We start from the raw sequence: 19,941 nt of genomic DNA on the forward strand, positions 1-19,941 counted from the left end.
AGTTCATCAAGGACTCACACAATTAAATCCTATGGAAGCAGTAATGGAGACAGTATAAACACTGTTTTTTTGTTTTTGGCTTCATTTTTTGCTAAATAAAAAGTTATGTTGTTTGTCTAAAGTCTACAATCACATTATTTTTTATTATGCTTTTACACAAAAAAAGTTTAGATTTTGAATATAATGCAAATGTATATATATATTTTAATTTTGCCTGCTTTAGAGTCTTTGGAATGGATTAGAAATGACAGCATTACACTGACACCTAGTGGATAAAGGCTTGTCAGTACAGACACCTAAATAATCAGACATATTGTGAAAATCAATCAGTCATCAATCAGTTAATTAAAAAAAGGAAAAAATTTAATCTATTTTATTTTAATAATTATTATTTATTACTAAAAAGGGCAAAGAGGACAAAAAAAGCATTTACTCTCGTCTCACAGTCATAGAGGTGACTGTTGGCAGGATCAGGTTTGAAAGGAGCTGCAACTTTCTAACTTTCCTAAACTACAAACACCATCATCTGACCTGGGCTCAGAAGAACTCCTGGGAACAGTAGAGAGGCACAGAAACGGAGCTGTGGGGAGGCAACTGTTCCCAGTTTCCAGTGTGTGATGACGGCTGGTGTTTCCACTGTGTCACTGTGTTTGTAAAGCCCATCATGTCCCTATCTGCTGACAGCTGCCCACAGGGCTGAATCAATGGCCATGCTGATCCTGACATGTGTCTGATTGGCCTTCTGACCTGAAAACCACAGGCCGCTGTCAAAGTAACCTGGTCTTCAATGACACCTCAGCAGTGCTACGGCCTGATCATGTCATTGACGCAGAAAATACTGTTTAAAAGCAGCTCCAGTCAAGTATTAAGTTAAAAAAATAGGATACTTTGGACATTTCTATATTGTAAATCTCTTCGAGTGATCCTAAGATATATTTTTGATGCCTTGAGATACTGGATTTCTAATTTTCATCATACTGGTAATAAAGAAAATCTCTTAAAAAGTAGCTGAAAATTTTTTTTTCTTGTTATAGATGGAAAAAGGGCCTTCAATGAGAAGTCATGACACATTTAAAAGTCTTCAAAAACAATTTATTGAAAAATATGTAGCAGCATTTTATTTCTAGAAAGTAAAATAGAAATCTTACATTTCGGTGGTGGGCAAACTGCAACTGGGGACAAAAACACACAAGTTAAATACAATCAATACTTTAGCTTCTGAAGCCTGGCTGGTTTACTTGTCCATTGAGGTAGCCAAGCTACTGGTCCCCAAGCAAAACATGGCCATGTTTTGTCCAATAAAATGGCAAAAATAACGAGACCCCGTTTCTAACATGCACACACACATACACACCTCCCATCATGCAAAGCCCACTTTATAGCAGCACATAGAGCCAAAGGTGACCCTAGAAATAGTTTTGGGGCAAATGAGGCCTCTAATAGATAAAAAACCATCGATCTCTGTTGAAACAAACACACAAATACACGCTCTAGATCAAGTAGACTCCAGAAAATGTCCACTCTATTTGGCATCTGCATAGAAAATAACAAAAAAATGGCAACCACAGAGAATGGCGTGGTCAGTAATTAATGCAAGCATTTGGATGCAATGTGATTTAAAATATATATTTATAAAAAAGAAAATTCTTCTCCTGGGCTAATGCATCCTAAAAGCCCTTTGCTTGTGTCATCTTCCAAACCAGAGGGTTGAACTGGTTCCTGTTGGGGATGAAGTCATTTGTTCAGTGTTGCCCCAATTTAACCAAGGTCCGTATGAGTGTCCAGTCATCAGCATGATTTGAGAGGCGAAAACAGAACTTCCATCAATGTTCCCCCTCTGATAATTCACAGCAGAGACGTTGCCGATCAGACTCTTCCACTTGTAGCAAAAAATGCCATTATTTTCCTTTGTCCGCTCAGGTTCAGTGCTGTGCTACTTCAGGAAGGTGTTTTTGAAGGGATGGATTCTGCATCCTTGGTCTGACTTTCAGCCCTGCAGCCTCCACTCGGACCGGCTCTTCGGTTTTCTCGCTGCTCAGAGGCGGAGTCAGGACGCCAGAGGGGACAGGACAGTTGCTGTGATGTTTTAGCTCAGCTTCCTGGTAAGAGTAGGCCTTGTCCTGAACAAAGCAAAAACCTGTTAGCAGATGCAGTTTATGTGGTAAAGATCATTCAAGTGCTGCTTTTACTCACCAGCCATGTAAGGTAGGAGGTATGAGTCTGGATGTTGTGCATGTCGTCTTCAGGGATTCCTGCGAACGATTTCTTTGCTGACCCACCACTTTCTCGCAGCGCCATGGCAAAGGGGACCATCCACCTCACACACTCCTCTACCTCCAACCTCTTCAGAGCTGCATGGACAGTACGGGAAGATGATGAGCAAAGAGAACGCAGCACAGAACGAACAGACAGAATAAAAATTGATTTGTTTATACCCGAGACATTCTCCACCAGCTCCAAGGAGGAGAAGTGAAACAACGCAGAAGCAGCAAGGATGCCATTAGAAAACTCAAGGCAGCGCACATCAAGCATGCACAGGTCCAACAACTAGAAAAAACAAAATAACAAAAAGTCTTTAGAACACACACCTCAAAAGGAATACAGAAAAACATGCTGGAAAGTCTTAGCAGTAAAGTGTAAACATTTGATATGGTACAGTTAACGTAATGTTTTAAGGAGTTTCTCTAAACTGATCAAAAACTGATTACAAAGTTAGAGGAAATATAAGCTGTGCACGATCATTTTGTGATCGAGGGGAGAGGGGTACGGACAGATGGTCTGTTATTGATCTATCTGTGAGACGGCCAGCGGGACAAGAAGCAGTGGAGCAAACGGATCTTTTACTTCCATGTTTTAAATTATACAGGCGGCTGGAATTACTTGAGATATTTCACCGTTTAAGTGGTAAAAATGAATAACGGGGAAAAACAGCTTTATGAGCTTGTTTATCCAGAGCACATACTACAGAATGTCTGGATCTACGTTTGTTGGCAAACTTGTTCGTGTCAACTACCATAGAGGCTTAAGTTGTACAGTCTTTTTCAAGTTGTATGCCGGGTTTTCACTGTGCCATTTTAGGCTGTCCCAGACCAAAGACGACCATCGTAGGAGAGTCGTGGAGATATCTTTGGTTGCGGCTCTAAATGGTGGTGTTCCGATGGCCGCTGTCAGCATCTTGCGACCAAAGATAACCTGAGATAAGATTCTAGCGGTGTCAAATTTAGTCACAGTGTACCAGCTGCTACAACCTGTGATTCCACTTGCACATCCTCCTCCTCGCATATTGACCTACGTCATAACATGTGATTGATCACCTGTGATTCAGTCATCGGTCAACGTACAATCTGCATGCATCAAACTTGATGTGGTGGCAAAGTTTTAGATTTACTTTGCATAGTGTGTCATGCAATGGTCTTATAAGAGTGCTAGGATTGCTGTGCTATCAGTTTATAGAGGCCAGTAGACACAAACAGGCATTGTGTTAATGGGTTCTTAAATCCTTAATTGATAAAATAGTCTCTTTGCTCTTGGGCTCAATTGGCTGGGACATCAAGTCCTGAACAAAGTTAAGACAGGTTACACTAGATTCTTACCACTGGTGCCTTATCTTGAATTCTGATTTAGGTTTTATGGCGTTATGGGTGTGAGGATTCTCAGATCCTCCCTTTTAGGTGCATCCTAATGCCAATACCCAAAGCTTAAATTAGACTTGTTGGATGTGACATTTATTTAAGCAAGTAACTAATCCAAGTAGCTGTTTTAGTTCCTTAGTTCTTTAGTTGTCAAAAAAGCCAACATTTTTATGGGATCTTTGTGTCATTTTTAATTATGTACATAATAAAAACAGCCATTAGTAAGAAAACAATAACACTACCAGTCACAGCATACCTCTGCAATTTGTGTGAAAGTAGCCTGGGGGTATTTGGGGATGAGCAGCTCATCTGTCTCTTTCAGGTAGGCCACCTGCATGTAAACATTGAGCCAGGAGATGGGAGTCTGTGGGCTGAGGCTCCAGTTCAACTCCTGTGTTGGGAAAGAGGGGGAAAGGTAACATTAGACAAGAACATTAAGACGGCGGTGCTGACAGTGATGGAGTAATCTGTACGTTCTTTACCTTCATAATAATGACCTCCATACTCAGAATCTCATCTTCTGTGCAGGCTTCGTCTGTTACGTAGGCAAACTGGTGGATCTTTGGAGGATACATCTCCTGAAGACGAAGAAAAACACAGAGCAACTTTTTAGTGACCTACATATCACTTTCATACTGTTAAACTAAGACACAAGCACAACAAAGAAGAAACTTTGACAGCCTACTACAGGAATTTATTACACCCGTTTACATTTCAAACATCCTTACCTCTACTTTAGCAGCAATGAAAAGACAAGTGATGCCGATGAGCTGCAGCGTTGACTTGAAAACATTTCTCTGTGTGGCCATGAAGCGGTCAAAGTAGTCCTGAGCAAGGTGATACGTCTCCCTGTGCAGTTTGTACACCTCGCTGACCTAGAACATGCACACCAACAGAACATCACACCCTGGTTATGGACACAGTGGACAATAAACAAGGCTGAAAGACTGACTCATGGGAACCTAAACTTAATTTCATTATTTCTAAATTATTATGACAAAACATTTATCACACCTCCATGAGCCAGTCCAGGAGAATAGCTCTCATCTTGGGCTGCAGGTGAGGATGCTTCTCCAACATGTTGACATCCCTGGTGTAGTTCTTATCTTTCTCCAGCATATTGTTCCACACCACATCCTTACTGGCCCAGCTGGAAAAAACAAAAACAGATTTCAGCTCTTGATTATTCTGCATTTTAAGCAACGTGTGCAAAACTATATCATTATCTGTAGGCCAACGAGGGCAACACAAATGACTGAAAGAAACAATCAAGTTTTAAGAGCTTTATGTGGTAATGATTAAAGCTGATAATAGAGTAAGTCATAAAAAAGCCTGGTCTTATTGCCTTACTAAGTAATGAAGGGTGACAGATTAAAGGAAAATCAATTTGCCGCATGTTACAAAGATTCCACCATAAGCCTTCATCAGCGCTCCTGCTGAGGGAGGACAGAGATGTCAAACGTCTGGCTGTGCTAGTACATCTTCTTCCCCCTCGAGGTGTCTTAAATAGAGCCACAATCACCGCCTATTCTAAGGCGAGGTGACACTACCCGACACTGGCATGAAGGTCCACAGTCAGTACACATGGTTGGCTTTTCTGATTTTAAATTTCCCACCGATCTTATCATGCCTGGATACACGATCGAGCGAGGACGGGGCACAATGTGAAGCACTCACCACAGCGCGGGGAGCGGCGCACAATGCACAGGGGTTACAAATATGTTGTTGAAGCTGTAGTGAGGAAAGCCTGCGTTTATCAGGGACACTTGTTGGCCCTCTTCCTGATCAAGAGTGGGGACCCATCTTTGAGGACTCGTGTAAACAGCATCGGGACTCCATCCCTGCTTGACAGGTGAGAGCACACAGATGGTTAGGTGGAGGAATGAAGAGACACCCGACAGTTGCATTTGGTACAATTCATGCAGAGTTAGCAAGGACACTGAATACAGGAGGGGTGGGTGACAGGTTGGTGTAAGGTGGACATTTATTTTCATATTCGACAGACGGCTTACAGACCTTCAATGTAAAAGAACTGACAGGGTAGCTATGACATCATCTGCATCAAAATGGTGGCCATTGAATGTCTTTCTTATTGTAGAGGACATCATACTATGGGGCTGTCCAATCAGGTGAACAAGTTGAATTTAGGAATGCTTCATATCATCATATTAGTACTGGCTGACATTAGCATACAAAATGACATCTAAGCCATTGACCAATGTGATTCAGAAGCAGATAACCTAACTCACTGTGTGTCTGGGTGCATTTAAATGTGATTAAAAGGGACCATGTCTGCCATGTGGACTTTTTATAATGTCAGAAACTACTAGCATAGATGATGTCTGCTCATAGCAGCTCTGCATTAGCATTCCTCCAAAAGTACAAGTTTAATTTCACAACAGGAAAAGCTTGGCGTTTTCTACAATCAATAAAAACATGTTAAAGGTAGGGTAGGATATTTCATTCTGAGGTTTGTTAAATTAGTGTAACTTCTCTTCACAATCCGATAGCAACTGATTAGTTCTGCAGTTTCGCTTTAAAATGAATATGAATCATCTGTGGAAGCTATAAACGCTAAACGCTCTGCGCCCACCAGAGAGGTACGTGCATGATGGCCGAAGTCACAGACCGCAGCTCGTCTTCAGGTAAAGTGCGTCCATGTGATTGGGAGGCGTGGCTTCGGGGTGAGCTCCGAGAGAAAGGGGCGTGTGTTTACTTTCCAAATCTGGCTGACTCTTACTGAGCTTTTTAAATCTCCTACCCTACCTTTAATACATTTATATCAGCCAAAAGAAGCTGAATAATATCAATATAAAAACTCAGACTGAAATCTAGATGGCAGCCATTGTTACTGTGGACATGTGGACAACAGTGTTGTCTTGATGGATTATAGTATTTTTCTGCACAAACTTGTCAATTATCACTTAAACAAACTAAGACAGGGAAAGAGTAGTGAAAACCCACCTCACACTCACGCTGCTTCTTCCTAGTCATATCTGCTACCTCCTCATCCAGGTCTTGTAAATACTGCAGATGAAACAGTTACAATTCTCTGTTAACATCCACAAAAAGTAGAAACTGAACTATATGCAACATAACACAAACTAACAACCCTGGACTGAACACAAAAAACATTGTTATTTAGAAAAACTGGTGGATGAGGCGTTGTGTTTCTATTCAGCTGATAAAATGTAGTTTCGAGAGTAACAAGCATGTGTGGAAGCCTTTCAGACTACTTACAATGGCAACATCTGCCTTCCTCTTTCTCGGCCGTACTGCATTTTCCTTGGGCGCCTCGGGAGCTACACACTTTGTTTCTGTGTCTTCCCTGCAACAACACACAACATAACAACAACATAAATCTCAAGCATCAGCACGAAACATTTCAACAAGATCGCTCCAACACGCTATCATGACCAAAATGTTCTGTAACAACAGGCTAACTGGCCCGGATGGCTAAAGCTCCATCAACTCTGTCGACACACACACTTTGATTGAGCTTTCCGGAGCATTACGTGATATAAACTCACCGTTTTCCTCGCATTATACTCTCAGGGGGTGGATGCCACTTTCTGAGCAAACCTACAAATGGAAAATGTTGCAAAGTTATATTTGTAGGCTTAAGAAAACAGACTCACACACTCCCAACCCCCACTCCCAACTCCCTCCTTCTGACAAAGCCCAACTCAGCCAGGCGCGGGTAAACGGGCACTGTGCGCTGTGGCAAAAGTCGCCAAAAAAGTAACACAATGATCAAAAATAGACACCAAAGCAACACGTAACTGACCGCAGACACTATATAATCCTAACATGTGTGTTATGTTGCATATTTATGAGCGGAACTCTGTTATTTCCAGCCTTAAACTTTGGACAGCTGGCTCGAACATACAGGCCGAACGACCCGGCTCAGCCTGATTCCTCCATTCAACAAGTGATAGCACGCTGCTAACACGGGCTACAGGAAGGGTTAACACCACACACCAACTTTTACTTATAGTCGTAGTTAAACTTGTAGCAGTTTGTTAGCAGTTAAGCAACCTAGCCTTAGCCGAGGTGCAAAGGTTTTACCTGAAACTAGCCTTTCGCAGCTCGACGTAAAGTTTGTTTTCACACACTCACCTCAAGATTCTGCCTTGAAGTTCACTCCTAAAATATGAACCTGGATGTCTTCAACCCGCAGTGTCTGTGTTTCGGACTCGGAGGTGCTCTGTGTCTGAGCGTGTGTGTCTCTAGGCCGGGCTAGTTCCTCTGAGCTGGCGCCTTGTAGAGAACAGATGAGTTTAAGCATCAACGTCAGGGAGGAGTAGATTTAACTTGGCGCTAAAGCTCCGAACTCCCCGCCTCTTTATACTCGCATTACAACTCCGGAGCTGGTAGTTTCGCTACTGTAAACTACACAGAACAGAAATATGTGCTATAGTTCGCTGAAATAGTTCTGGAGCAAAGAAAATATAAGTTTAAAATTTAGCCGGTAAAAGTGGAGGCGTGCCTGCCGGGGTGACAGCTGCGGGGGCGGGGCTTCCGAAGCGGAAGTGCTCCGGCACCGCGTGGCAGATGTAAACAAAGCCAAACTCATGTAGAATTCGCCTAAATTTAAACGCACCACGACCAGAACATTGTGAACCAGAGACACATTTTCGTTCTACAGACCCTATATAATGTTGTCACTCGCTGTCATGCCGGGCGCACGTGTTATTTAGCGTAAACAACCACAGAAACGGCGCTAGCTTGTCAACGCTGTTGTTGAGGGGCGCCTAATTCTAGCACGGGTTGCCATACCTGCTCCTATCCCTCAATTTACATCCACGGAACTCTTGTCATTGACGAAATGACGATTGTCACATAAACGTTACCAGTTTAGACCGATATTAAAGATGATTTAATAGTTTAAAAAAAATCGATTTGTTAGAATTGACCCTTGGTCAGTCACGTGATCCCAGTGCTGGAAAAGGACAAAAAAAACAAGATTTGTTGTCTGCTTCCTGTCCCTCCACTAAAGCAGGAGAATGAAGTTTTTGGACGTTTTTGGGCGCCTCAAATCAGTCGTTATTGGAATGGTTCATGTTAAAGCCTTGCCAGGTAAAGTGGTGAGTTCCATATACAAAATGTTACTTGAATAAAGCTTCACAGATAGATGTACTTGTAAATGTTGAAAATCAATTCATGCAGAATGAAAACCTGTCTGAAATATGTGTAATCATCTATCATGTCCATCTTAGGGACACCACTGAGCAGCTTGAAGATGTCCCAAATCATTGAAGAAGCCTGCCAGGAGGCAGGAATCTACCGTGACGCAGGAGTTGTAAGTTACAGTGCATTGTTTTAATTCTTTACAGTCTCAAGCCAGTAACCGTGCGTTACCTGTAAACCTGTCTTTCAGGATGGTGTGATCATTGAAAATATGCATGATATCCCATACACGTTCTGCGTGGGTCCTGAGGTGTGTGCCTGCATGACTGCCGTCTGCTCCGCAGTGAGAAACATCTGTCCCGTCCTGCCGCTTGGAGTGCAAATACTGTCCTCTGCTAACCAGCAGGCCCTGGCTGTAGCTCTGGCTTCAGGTTCATTCAATCATAATTGAAAATATGAACCCTGATTAGAACAGAGCGCATGGCCAAAGTGCTGCCTGTTCAATCTTTAGTATTGATTATCATTAAAATTTGCTGATCTGTGTTTGGTTAAGAGCTGTGCAGTTTGTGAGCAAAGGTCAGCTGCTTGTGAGTCAAACATTCCTCCACTTGATGCAGTGTTTACTAGTCGGTAATAAAAGTGTGTGGTCACAGGACTGGACTTCATCAGGGCTGAGGGTTTCGTCTTCTCTCATGTGGCGGATGAGGGCCTCCTGAATGCCTGTGCTGGGGACTTACTGAGGTATCGCAGGCAGATTGGAGCTGAACATGTGCAGATCTTCACTGACATCAAAAAGAAGCACAGGTGAGATCTCCACCTGAACAGTGATACTGATGCAGTCATGTTCAAGTCAAAAATCACCTGAGAATAGTGGATCTTAATATTATGCAAATAGAACCACAGACAGTCATTTAAAGTTCAGTTCAATGGGTAGTTTTACTGAGCCATAACAAGCTTGCGTACCTATTATGTGTGTGTTTCCAGCTCCCATGCCCTGACATCGGATGTGACCATCGAGGAGACGGCTCGTGCTGCCGAGTTCTTCCTCTCAGATGGGCTCATCATCACGGGAGCGGCTACAGGAGAGCAGGCTGATCCACAGGAGCTCAGAGGTACTGACACATTACAACCCTTCACACAGTCAGGAGTCATATGGTGCCGCACTGAATGGCAGCAATCACCACAGATTGCGTTGCCATCACTTTGGCACAACAGTGTGCAAAACGGTGTGTATTCCCATTGTAAGGCTGCAACACATAGATATTTATAAACCATTGATGTTTAGCACTCCATTTGTCCAGCAGAGGTCACTCTCACCTGTTGTAATACATTGTAAGAGTGTCCAAATAATTATGCAGTACTTGGCCTCTGGACTTTCATGTTGTCATATTGCATGTCTCCACTACACTCTCAGTGATCTGTTGCTCTATGCTGACATGTACTGCATTTTATAACAGCCAATGGTTGATGGCTAAGGACTAAGGTTAGCCTCAATGACACTATGTAGAGTGAAACAACACATCACAACATGTGCAGTAATAACATGGCTTGCTATACATTTTCTATGCTGTTTGGTGATAATAGGGAGTCCCAGGTCTATAGCAGGGGTGGTCCAGGGTCCCTGATGAGCCTGTTAGCTGTGTTTTCATGTACACAGCTGAGCAAAGTTCGCAAGTTGCTGGTGAACATTGTGGTGTCAGCGTAAAGGCCAAACATCTCACTCAGAAGCAGAAAGTAAACTTAACCTAATTTTATATAATAAAATAATATAATGTCTTGTTTTCTACATTTGACTTCTATTGTTACAAATGTGCAGAATTTGCATTCAGAGTGTATGATCAGTGAAATACAGTCAGTGTTTTTTAAATAAAGTTATGGTTATTTTTAAATGTTAGTGGTCTAACCGAGTGTCAGACTGACTGTGTCTCCCAATAAAGACACTGAGTTTGCTGAGGGTTAGTGGGTCTCAAGTGAGCACCATGTCCTTCACATAGCAACACCACCACTGCTATTTTAAGCAAATGTCCCCAACTTGACATACAATACTGTAAACACTGAACTGGATGCTAAAGTCAAGCTGTCGCGTCTGCTACAACACACACACACACACACACACACTAACCCAAAACGTCTTAGTAACACAAACATGCATGCACTTGCTCAACGGGATTTTACTGCAGCTCACGTGCCACTGTAAGGGTTAGACTCTACTGTATCCAAAGTTCACTGGGTGCACCTACACTTGCCTCAACAAGGCCCATGGACGACATTCATAGGCATTAAAATGGTATGGCTAGTGCAAAAGGTGGAACCAAAATAAGATGTTAAATTGGCAAATAGTGCAGGTGTGTGTGTGGCCACTCAGAAAAACGGTTTTCAGGTTGTATGGCAAAAAGGGGGTGAATGCTTAGATGCTTATAGTACAGAAAAACAGAAACATCCACAGCATGTCGAGAGGTTGAACAATCTGGTGAAGAGTAGGGACGACATGCTGCAGTTTGACTGCTGGGTGAGGCAAAGGTGTGAGGAAGACAGCAGGAGGGTTGATTATGGATCAGATGTGCCAGACCCACCCACCCACACAAACAAACAGAGGCAGGACAAACAAACATCAGCTAACACTATGAGGAAGTGAAACACCGGGAGCTCCAGGCTCTGCTTTGAGTGCAAGTTTATGGAGTTTATGTTTTCATTAAAACTTTTCCTTATTGTCTCCAATATGTGTCCAGCCATAAACACTTTGTTTTATAAATCCTTGGGTTGGTACTACTCAGCTGTTTCTTCTTGCCTCTGCAGATGTCTCTCGGTCAGTGGAAGTCCCAGTGCTCATAGGTTCTGGAGTGACCTATGACAATGTCGAACGGTACCTTGACGCAAACGGAATGATCGTCGGCTCTCACTTTAAGTACGGTGGACACTGGGCCAATGCAGTTGACCCACATCAAGTGAAGAGATTCATGGAGAAGATACGTGAGCTTCGAAAATGATCAATGTCAACGTACAATCCCATTAAACACATACATCCACCAACTTAGGAAAACATGTTTTATTTGCATTTTTTGTACATTTTTATAAATACACACAAATAGAAAAAACATTAACATGAAAAAGTTATGACCTGCTGAAAAATAGAAAAGTAATTATTTTTTAAGCAGACTCATTTTGACACTTTTGAGTATCCTCATGTGTTCACACATGTATACTGTACACATCAACGATTAATGTGGGTATTAATACAGTTGGCAAAAAGCATAGAAAACTAAGCAACAGCCAATCACAACATGCCACTCAAATTTAGAACAAAATATTGTACAGGTTCCATTTTTCTGGAGCTGTATCACATACTGTACCATTACACACTGCCTACATTCTACACAATACAAACAAATCTGCTGCTCTGTTTTGATCATTTACATTATGAACATTTGTTTATAAGGCATTTGTTCTTTATTATTGCTGTCCAACGCATGGGTCAGACTGTCACTCATGGTCAAAGATTGAGGTTCATTGTTAACAGTGGTTTTAAGGTGTGAGGGATGCAGTGAAGATTGCTTATAATGAAGACTAAATATATAAAACGTGTTACTGTGGCTGATGTTTTACTGCACAGGAAATGCTGCGTGAGGTTAAACACTGGTGAGAAACCTGAGGGCTGAGGCATTTTGCTCATCACTGCTTGTTCAGTAGTTGTACAGACGCTGGCAGGGCTGCTTGAAGTGGCCGTAACGTTTGTCTCCCAGGGAGTACTGCATTCTAGCCAGGTTCTGCCTGTGGAGGGCGCTGCGGCTCAGTTTCTTCCGTTCAGCCTGAGTCCTGGCTCTTTGCACAGCCAGCAGTTGGATATTGCATGGCAGAGGGACTCCCCAGGCAGCAAGACGCCAGGATATGTTCCGCCTCACAGCCACGGGCCTGGACAGACAAAGGAAGGGTCAGAGGATGAAATGTTATCTTCAATACTGGAATAAAATCTAAGCACTAAGGTTGATCTGGGAGATATACCCAGGAATTTTGTATACTGGGTACTCATCTGCCATCAGCTGTTTGCAAAACAACATATTTTAAAGACCTTAAAAATCTAAAAATGTAGTTCTTGACACATTTCTGTCGGTGTGGACACTGAAGTTACCTGGATGTTTCTTCATCATCTTCATCACAGACCACCTCCTCCTCCTCTGATGCACCCATCCTGCATCTCATCTGGTACACGGACATACTGGGGTGCTCGATCAGCAGGTTCTCCAAGGGATCCACATCAGGGGCTGACAGAGGTCCATTCTCTGTGTAATCAGCCCAGATCAAACATTTACACATTTATCACATTTCAACCAAAAACAAGTCATTTCAAATGTGTAACTAATGTGTGAGCGCACACCCTGCAGTTTTTGTTTCTTACCTTGGAGATTAACGATAACCCATCCTCCCTCCTCAAACTCCATGAACTTGTCATAATTGTCTTCGGCTGTCTCAAAGTCCTCACCACTGTTCCCGAGCAGCTGAGACAGAATCTTTCCAATCATCTTCCTGCTTCAGCTACAACCTGTAAATTGGAAGCAGGATGGTAAAATGAAGGACACAGTTGGGAACATTTTATGTCATTAAAGTTGAAATGCAAGTCATGCTCCATCCGGTGGACCTTATAGGACCTTATAGGTTAATTTACAAAAAATATACAGTGGTATATATTGTCTAAATGTCTTTATTTATTTAAAGAGATCTTTTAAATTGTAATTTTATAGAATAGCATAAAGCATTTTCATTCTATTCTAATCAAAAGACTCCATTTATATGTTTTAAGAATTAAGGTTCCATGGGGTCCAGAAGGCACTCTATAGTGGACTACGTAGCAAATTCAGCATACTAATAGTCCCCTTTTGAGGCTGTCCCCAAGATCTTCCAGCCCAGGACACATAAGCCTGCTCTACGTCAACAACTCTTTCCATTACACCCCATCAGAAATCTGAGCAGCCTGACTTGTTGCGGTGACATGGAAACATTATAGAACTAAAACAGTTGAAAGAACATGCTGCAGTTTCTGTTTCATTCTGTACCATTGGTAAACTGCACCACCTTTTCACTTTAGAGTATCTCTGGCAAAGATCTCCATCCACTGACAAGATGGAATGCTAATGGGCGGCATGCTATGTACTTCCTGTTACTTAAAAGGGCGGGTCAGAAATTTACAGGATAATAGGAATAAAAGGGAATATCTAAATTTATATCAATGTAAATAGAGTTTGCATACTGTATTTTCATTTTTTATAACGTTAAAATATACGCACCGCTAGCAGCTAGTTTTAGCATTGCAAACATGCGTTAGCTAGGATGTTAGCGATCATGATAAAGTAACAAACAACCCTGCAAATGTCGTGTTGTTGTATTTTAAATAAACATACTAACCCCACAAGGCGTTATGTTGAGTGCCCCATCTGTATACATGCAATACTTGAAAAAGGAAACCACGGTGTGTACTACCAGAAAAAGTTAGCTTCAGTTTTAGCAGCATTACTTCTTCCCCGTTTGGAATAAGTGCACACGGGGCCATTATCGCCCCTGCTGGTACAAAGCGACATTACACAAATGGCTAGCTGGTGAACTTCAGCAAATCTTTCCACAACACAATACAAACATTTTCGACAAAAAGTCGCGTTTGTTAAAGTTTGCATATCACTCACATAATAAAAAGAAATCTACTGATCAAATTCGTATCTTTTGCTGTTTAAAGCATCCTCTCATATATCTCACAAGATATTTAAACATTAAAATTCCGCCATATATGAGCAGATTGCCAAAAATAGTGTCATACATCGACCTGTTATTCCCTCCAGTGTCTGGATGCCTTTGTGCCTGCCTGTCAGTCGCTGCCAAGATCTCATTTCACCCTCCCCACAAACACACATACTAGGACACTGTCTCCTCACACACTGCCGCGTCAATGACATAACCTCAGCTGATTTACCGACACACACCGTTCTAAACAGCTGATTGTGTACTCGGTGATTCCACTGAATTTATCCAAGCCGACAGTGTAGTTACTTTGTTATAACAAACAATCCCGACGATGTTCAGTCCGAATAATATGTAGACACCTTCAGAGTCTGTCGTTTGTTGTTGGGGAACAAAAGACAGAGACATCTAAGGCTGAAACAGGGTTAGTGCCTCCGTGATGTTCACAGATTTACATTTGGACTTACCGTACTGTTAAAATGTTGTTTTTCTGGCACAAGATGTTCCAACAACCTTGCTGTTCCTTTCGAGATTGTTTTGATCTCGAGGTTGTTTATCGGTGAGGTAAAGTCCTCCCAGTGTCCTGACACGTCACTAAACCCGCCCCACGAGGCGGGGCGACTGCGCATGTCTCCTGCGTCATATGTCAACAAAGCCACTTTCCCCAGCTGACTGTGAAATGACAACGGAAGCATTTTGTAAAGAGTTAAACCTGCCGTCAAGTAGCACAATAAGTTTTAACCCACCTCTTGGGCGACGTTATCCAGGAAATACGAAGACGTATGAAGAAGAAAAAAATCGATTTATGTGGAAAAACTTTATTTTTATTTTATTAAAAATTCCCTTCGCCGAATTTACCATATTTACTTTGAAGCAGTGTTTTATTTTAACACATATAATGCTTTAAAATCGAGGTAAACAGCCCAGCAGGAAATGTCACTTATCGGTGTAATACGCATGCGCCATGTTCTAGTCTCTGCGCATGCGCGTGTCAAGTAAACTCCAAAAACAGAAATTAGTTTTTTCTTTTTTTGCTCGTAATAACTGGAAACAAATGACATTTTGATGACGTCTTCAAATCCACATTCTGGTACATTTTTATTTATTTATTTTCAACCACGTTAAATTCCGCTGAACGTTTTTCCCTCTGATCTGTATCGGAAAGCAGGAAGTTGCTGACATCCCAACATACAATGCAAAGATCATTCGGTTTTTGGGGTTAGCTGGATACATGTGACGAGCTAAGATTAACAACCTGTGTATTCCGGACAGGACTAAAGGTAAGAAATATATATTTAGCACATTCACTGTGACAGCCTGTGACGAAAAGACAAACCTTCAAATATTAGTTCGGTAATAAGACTAAAAGGAAAAAGATTAAACTGAAATGTTTTCATCAATGATTCAAAGAGGTGTGTGTGTATCTAAAACATCAAGACACACATGTGTGGTGGCTCATAGGCACATTTTAACTCAGTTAAACGAGCCTGTTACACCAGACTCCGTCCAGACACCGGGTCATTTCAAATATTGGTCTGGGTGCTTTAAGGCATTTATATTTTCTACTGGGAGATGTAACGAATTGAGAGCAGTGACATTGGCATTCGGCAATAATTAAGTACAAGTTAGTCGTTGTAATTATATAGTTTTATTTAGCTTTAAAAACAATATATGTGCATATACTGAATATACTTTATAATGTGGTTCTGGTTCAGATCCTGGATGGCTGGATGTTGAACAGACGAGTGAAAATGAAACCAAAAGTTTCCAACATGCATAACCGTCACCACTTTGGTTTTATTTCCATCCTGGATAAGTGAAGCTCAGTGATTCTGTCACTGTTTGAATAAAAGTGCAGCATCAAGTTGCACCTTCTTAATACTGTGTCTTTCCCTAGAGAAGACACCACACCAGCGACTGTCTACTTCTGCTGCTGTAGGACTCAGCAGAACCATGGCCCCACGAATGGATGATGTCATGCGTCTGTGCTGTGAAATATCAAGTCATGATCAGATCAAAGTTGCTGTTAAAAACTCCACCAAAGGAGCCATGGTGGCAGGAGGGACGGCCTTTGTCGGTGGGCTTTTAGGAGGACCCCCAGGGATTGCTGTGGGTAAGAACTCTACGATCAGGTTGAACCAGAAAGTTAAACCTGCTTCAGCTAACTGTGGTCATTTAGGAACAGATCAGCGTAGTATCATATTACAGTGGGGAAAAAAAGTATTTAGTCAGCCACCAATTGTGCAAGTTCTCCTATTTAAAAAGATGAGAGAGCCCTGTAATTTTCATCACAGGTATACCTCAACCATGAGAGACAAAATGAGAAACAAAAATCCAGAAAATCACATTGTAGGATTTTTAAAGAATTTATTTGCAAATTATGGTGGAAAATAAGTATTTGGTCAATAACAAAATGTCATCTCAATACTTTGTTATATACCCTTTGTTGGCAATGACAGAGGTCAAACGTTTTCTGTAAGTCTTCACAAGGTTTTCACACACTTTTGCTGGTATTTTGGCCCATTCCTCCATGCAGATCTCCTCTAGAGCAGTAATGTTTTGGGGCTGACGCTGGGTAACACGGACTTTCAACTCCCTCCAAAGATTTTCTATGGGGTTGAGATCTGGAGACTGGCTAGGCCACTCCAGGACCTTGAAATGCTTCTTACGAAGCCACTCCTTTGTTGCCCGGGCGGTGTGTTTGGGATCATTGTCATGTTGAAAGACCCAGCCACGTTTCATCTTCAATGCCCTTGCTGATGGAAGGAGGTTTTCATTCAAAATCTCACGATACATGGCCCCATTCATTCTTTCATTTACACGGATCAGTCGTCCAGGTCCCTTTGCAGAAAAACAGCCCCAAAGCATGATGTTTCCACCCCCATGCTTCACAGTAGGTATGGTGTTCTTCGGATGCAACTCAGCATTCTTTCTCCTCCAAACACGACAAGTTGAGTTTTTACCAAAAAGTTCTATTTTGGTTTCATCTGACCATATGACATTCTCCCAATCCTCTTCTGGATCATCCAAATGCTCTCTAGCAAACTTCAAACGGGCCTGGATATGTACTGGTTTAAGCAGGGGGACACGTCTGGCACTGCAGGATTTGAGTCCCTGGCGGCGCAGTGTGTTACTGATGGTAGCTTTTGTTACTTTGGTCCCAGCTCTCCGGAGGTCATTCACTAGGTCCCCCCGTGTGGTTCTGGGATTTTTGCTCACAGTTCTGGTGATCATTTTGACCCCACGGGGTGAGATTTTGCGTGGAGCCCCAGATCGAGGGAGATTATCAGTGGTCTTATATGTCTTCCATTTTCTAATAATTGCTCCCACAGTTGATTTCTTCACACCAAGCTGCTTACCTATTGCAGATTCAGTCTTCCCAGCCTGGTGCAGGTCTACAATTTTGTTTCTGGTGTCCTTTGACAGCTCTTTTGTCTTGGCCATAGTGGAGTTTGGAGTGTGACTGTTTGAGGTTGTGGACAGGTGTCTTTTATACTGATAACGACTCCAAACAGATGCCATTAATACAGGTAACGAGTGGAGGACAGAGGAGCCTCTTAAAGAAAAAGTTACAGGTCTGTGAGAGCCAGAAATCTTGCTTGTTTGTAGGTGACCAAATACTTCTTTTACTGAGGAATTTACCAATTAATTCATTAAAAATCCTACAATGTGATTTTCTACATTTTCTTTTCTTATTTTGTCTCTCATAGTTCAGGTATACATATGATGAAAATTACAGGCCTCTCTCATCTTTTTAAGTGGGAGAACTTGCACAATTGGTGGCTGACTAAATACTTTTTTTCCCCACTGTATATACTACATATAATGTACATATGCAAAGGTCTAGCATTACCTAAAAACCTCTGGTACCTTGTCATGATTGCAGAGGTCATCCGTAATCTTAATCCCATGCAAATCTACACCACGTAAAGTAAAAAAAAAACACTACTGCAAATTATCTATTGTATTTGTCTACATGCATAGATTGTATTATAATATCAATTACATGAGACAAATCCCAAACATGGGATTTACATGGGATTAAGATTATGGATGGCTTCTCCAATCATTGCATATTACCAGATGTTTCCAGGTAATGCTTGGCCTGTATGTAGAGAAACAGCATCTATCTCTTCTCTCTCTTCTTCCTCATTTCCTCATATTTCCTCAAAAATCTCATTTTGTTTGTAAATGCATCTGGAGTGTGGTGGTGGTGACCTAACATAGCAAGGTTAATGTGTTTACATTTGGGTAAAACACAGGTGTGGAGTTGTGTTTCCTAAATCACATGTGGTAATACTAATCCCAGGGGATGAGGGATGCATTCTCCCCTCGTAGCTCAGTTTTGGCCTCTGCCAGCTGTCTCTGTGTTCACTAGATAGTTTTCTAACTTTAGTACTCAGAACTGTTTTTCTTAACAGGAAACAGATGCAGCTGCAGTTTAGGTTTAGCACAAATTCATAGGCCCCCAAATTCTTTCCTATGAAAAATGAAGGAGTGCAGACCAGGCATACATATTGTAATAAAAAAGGGGAAATGGTTGATGTACCAATTTATACATGATGACTGATGACTTAAGCCAGGAAAAGGCCAGGACGAACGAAGATACAGCTGACTGACTTTTTCTAAGGAAACCTTATTTCAGACTCAGTTGTGTCTTACTTAAACGTGACCTTAATCCACCTTGTACCCTGTGTCTCTACCAGGAGGAGCAGTTGGCGGCCTCCTTGGCAGCTGGATGACCAGCGGCTCCTTCAGGCCTTTACCTCAGATCCTGATGGAGCTGCCTCCGAGCCAGCAGAAGCAGCTCTACGACAACGTCATGGCCGTGTTAGGAAACCTGAACTGGACAGACGCAGCCCAACTCGTCGCTCTTGTAATGGGAAATAGCACTCTGCAGCAGCAGGTCACGGCTGCTCTGATCAACTACGTCACAAAAGAACTGAGAGCGGAGGTGCGTTATCACGAATGAGCCACGTTTGCTTGTTTGTTTGACGTGGACAGCGCTGCCAAACACAACCAGGGGGATTAAGGTGAAAAACTGTGAATACGTTTTAATCTTATACCTGTGTCAAACAACTCTACCTGTGTTTTTCAATAATGTATGGATACTGATATTAGTGCAGATTATGTTTTATAGAACAAACTCAGTGCCTGGAGTAATTATTACTATAATTAGAATATAATCTTATTTCCGTACTCTGCATCAGGGTGTTTTTTCAATACAACCCTGATTTGAAATAAAGAACTCTTTTGAAGCCATTCTGTCTGTGACTGATTATTATCTGTCTCTAGATTTATCGACACATCTACAACATAATTTACCTTAACTTCTCTACCATATGGTAATATATATTTCTTGGGTATCTAGATATGCTCTGAATTGCCTTCCAGGAGGACAAATAAAGTTCTTTGATTTGATAATTCCCCCCGATTCAATCACTTGAAAACATCA

At 41.9% G+C, this 19,941-nt stretch overlaps 4 protein-coding genes across 11 annotated transcripts; 2 read left to right on the top strand and 2 right to left on the bottom strand.

Moving 5' to 3' along the window:
• Positions 1 to 1,070: 1,070 nt before the first annotated feature.
• On the bottom strand, positions 1,071 to 9,311 carry ccne1 (cyclin E1). Of its 3 annotated transcripts, XM_028401509.1 has the most exons (13): positions 8,994 to 9,309; positions 7,752 to 7,892; positions 7,163 to 7,214; positions 6,873 to 6,960; positions 6,597 to 6,659; positions 5,310 to 5,473; positions 4,647 to 4,782; positions 4,361 to 4,507; positions 4,115 to 4,210; positions 3,889 to 4,023; positions 2,436 to 2,547; positions 2,194 to 2,351; positions 1,071 to 2,120 (listed from the first exon to the last, which is right to left on the bottom strand). In XM_028401509.1, exons 3-13 carry the CDS (start codon positions 7,174 to 7,176, stop codon positions 1,923 to 1,925), a joined length of 1,311 nt encoding a protein of 436 aa, XP_028257310.1. In that variant the 5' UTR covers positions 7,177 to 7,214; positions 7,752 to 7,892; positions 8,994 to 9,309; the 3' UTR covers positions 1,071 to 1,922. The 3 variants fall into 3 exon arrangements, with proteins under 3 accessions (XP_028257310.1, XP_028257308.1, XP_028257309.1); XM_028401507.1 differs by lacking the exon at positions 7,752 to 7,892 and having other exon boundaries at positions 8,994 to 9,311; XM_028401508.1 differs by lacking the exon at positions 8,994 to 9,309 and having other exon boundaries at positions 7,752 to 8,189.
• LOC114433145 (uncharacterized protein F13E9.13, mitochondrial) lies at positions 8,265 to 11,802 on the top strand. Of its 2 annotated transcripts, none has more exons than XM_028401511.1 (6): positions 8,265 to 8,719; positions 8,852 to 8,934; positions 9,013 to 9,193; positions 9,416 to 9,566; positions 9,747 to 9,874; positions 11,559 to 11,802. In XM_028401511.1, the coding sequence occupies exons 2-6, from the start codon at positions 8,875 to 8,877 to the stop codon at positions 11,747 to 11,749; spliced, it is 711 nt and encodes a 236-aa protein (XP_028257312.1). In that variant the 5' UTR covers positions 8,265 to 8,719; positions 8,852 to 8,874; the 3' UTR covers positions 11,750 to 11,802. The 2 variants fall into 2 exon arrangements, with proteins under 2 accessions (XP_028257312.1, XP_028257311.1); XM_028401510.1 differs by having other exon boundaries at positions 8,265 to 8,711.
• On the bottom strand, positions 11,794 to 15,105 carry LOC114433147 (tumor protein p53-inducible nuclear protein 2). The gene is made up of 4 exons (XM_028401512.1): positions 14,954 to 15,105; positions 13,156 to 13,299; positions 12,889 to 13,039; positions 11,794 to 12,671 (listed from the first exon to the last, which is right to left on the bottom strand). Exons 2-4 carry the CDS (start codon positions 13,277 to 13,279, stop codon positions 12,443 to 12,445), a joined length of 504 nt encoding a protein of 167 aa, XP_028257313.1. The 5' UTR covers positions 13,280 to 13,299; positions 14,954 to 15,105; the 3' UTR covers positions 11,794 to 12,442.
• Positions 15,106 to 15,148: 43 nt separating this feature from the next.
• On the top strand, positions 15,149 to 19,748 carry LOC114433148 (protein C19orf12 homolog). 5 transcript variants are annotated; one of them, XM_028401515.1, is made up of 4 exons: positions 15,149 to 15,576; positions 15,652 to 15,766; positions 16,384 to 16,599; positions 19,193 to 19,748. In XM_028401515.1, exons 3-4 carry the CDS (start codon positions 16,440 to 16,442, stop codon positions 19,456 to 19,458), a joined length of 426 nt encoding a protein of 141 aa, XP_028257316.1. In that variant the 5' UTR covers positions 15,149 to 15,576; positions 15,652 to 15,766; positions 16,384 to 16,439; the 3' UTR covers positions 19,459 to 19,748. The 5 variants fall into 5 exon arrangements, with proteins under 5 accessions (XP_028257316.1, XP_028257315.1, XP_028257319.1 ...); XM_028401514.1 differs by having other exon boundaries at positions 15,655 to 15,766; XM_028401518.1 differs by having other exon boundaries at positions 15,149 to 15,400.
• Positions 19,749 to 19,941: the final 193 nt, after the last annotated feature.

The sequence above is a fragment of the Parambassis ranga genome, chromosome 3, assembly GCF_900634625.1.
Source record: "Parambassis ranga chromosome 3, fParRan2.1, whole genome shotgun sequence".
Classification (NCBI taxonomy): Eukaryota; Metazoa; Chordata; class Actinopteri; family Ambassidae; genus Parambassis; species Parambassis ranga.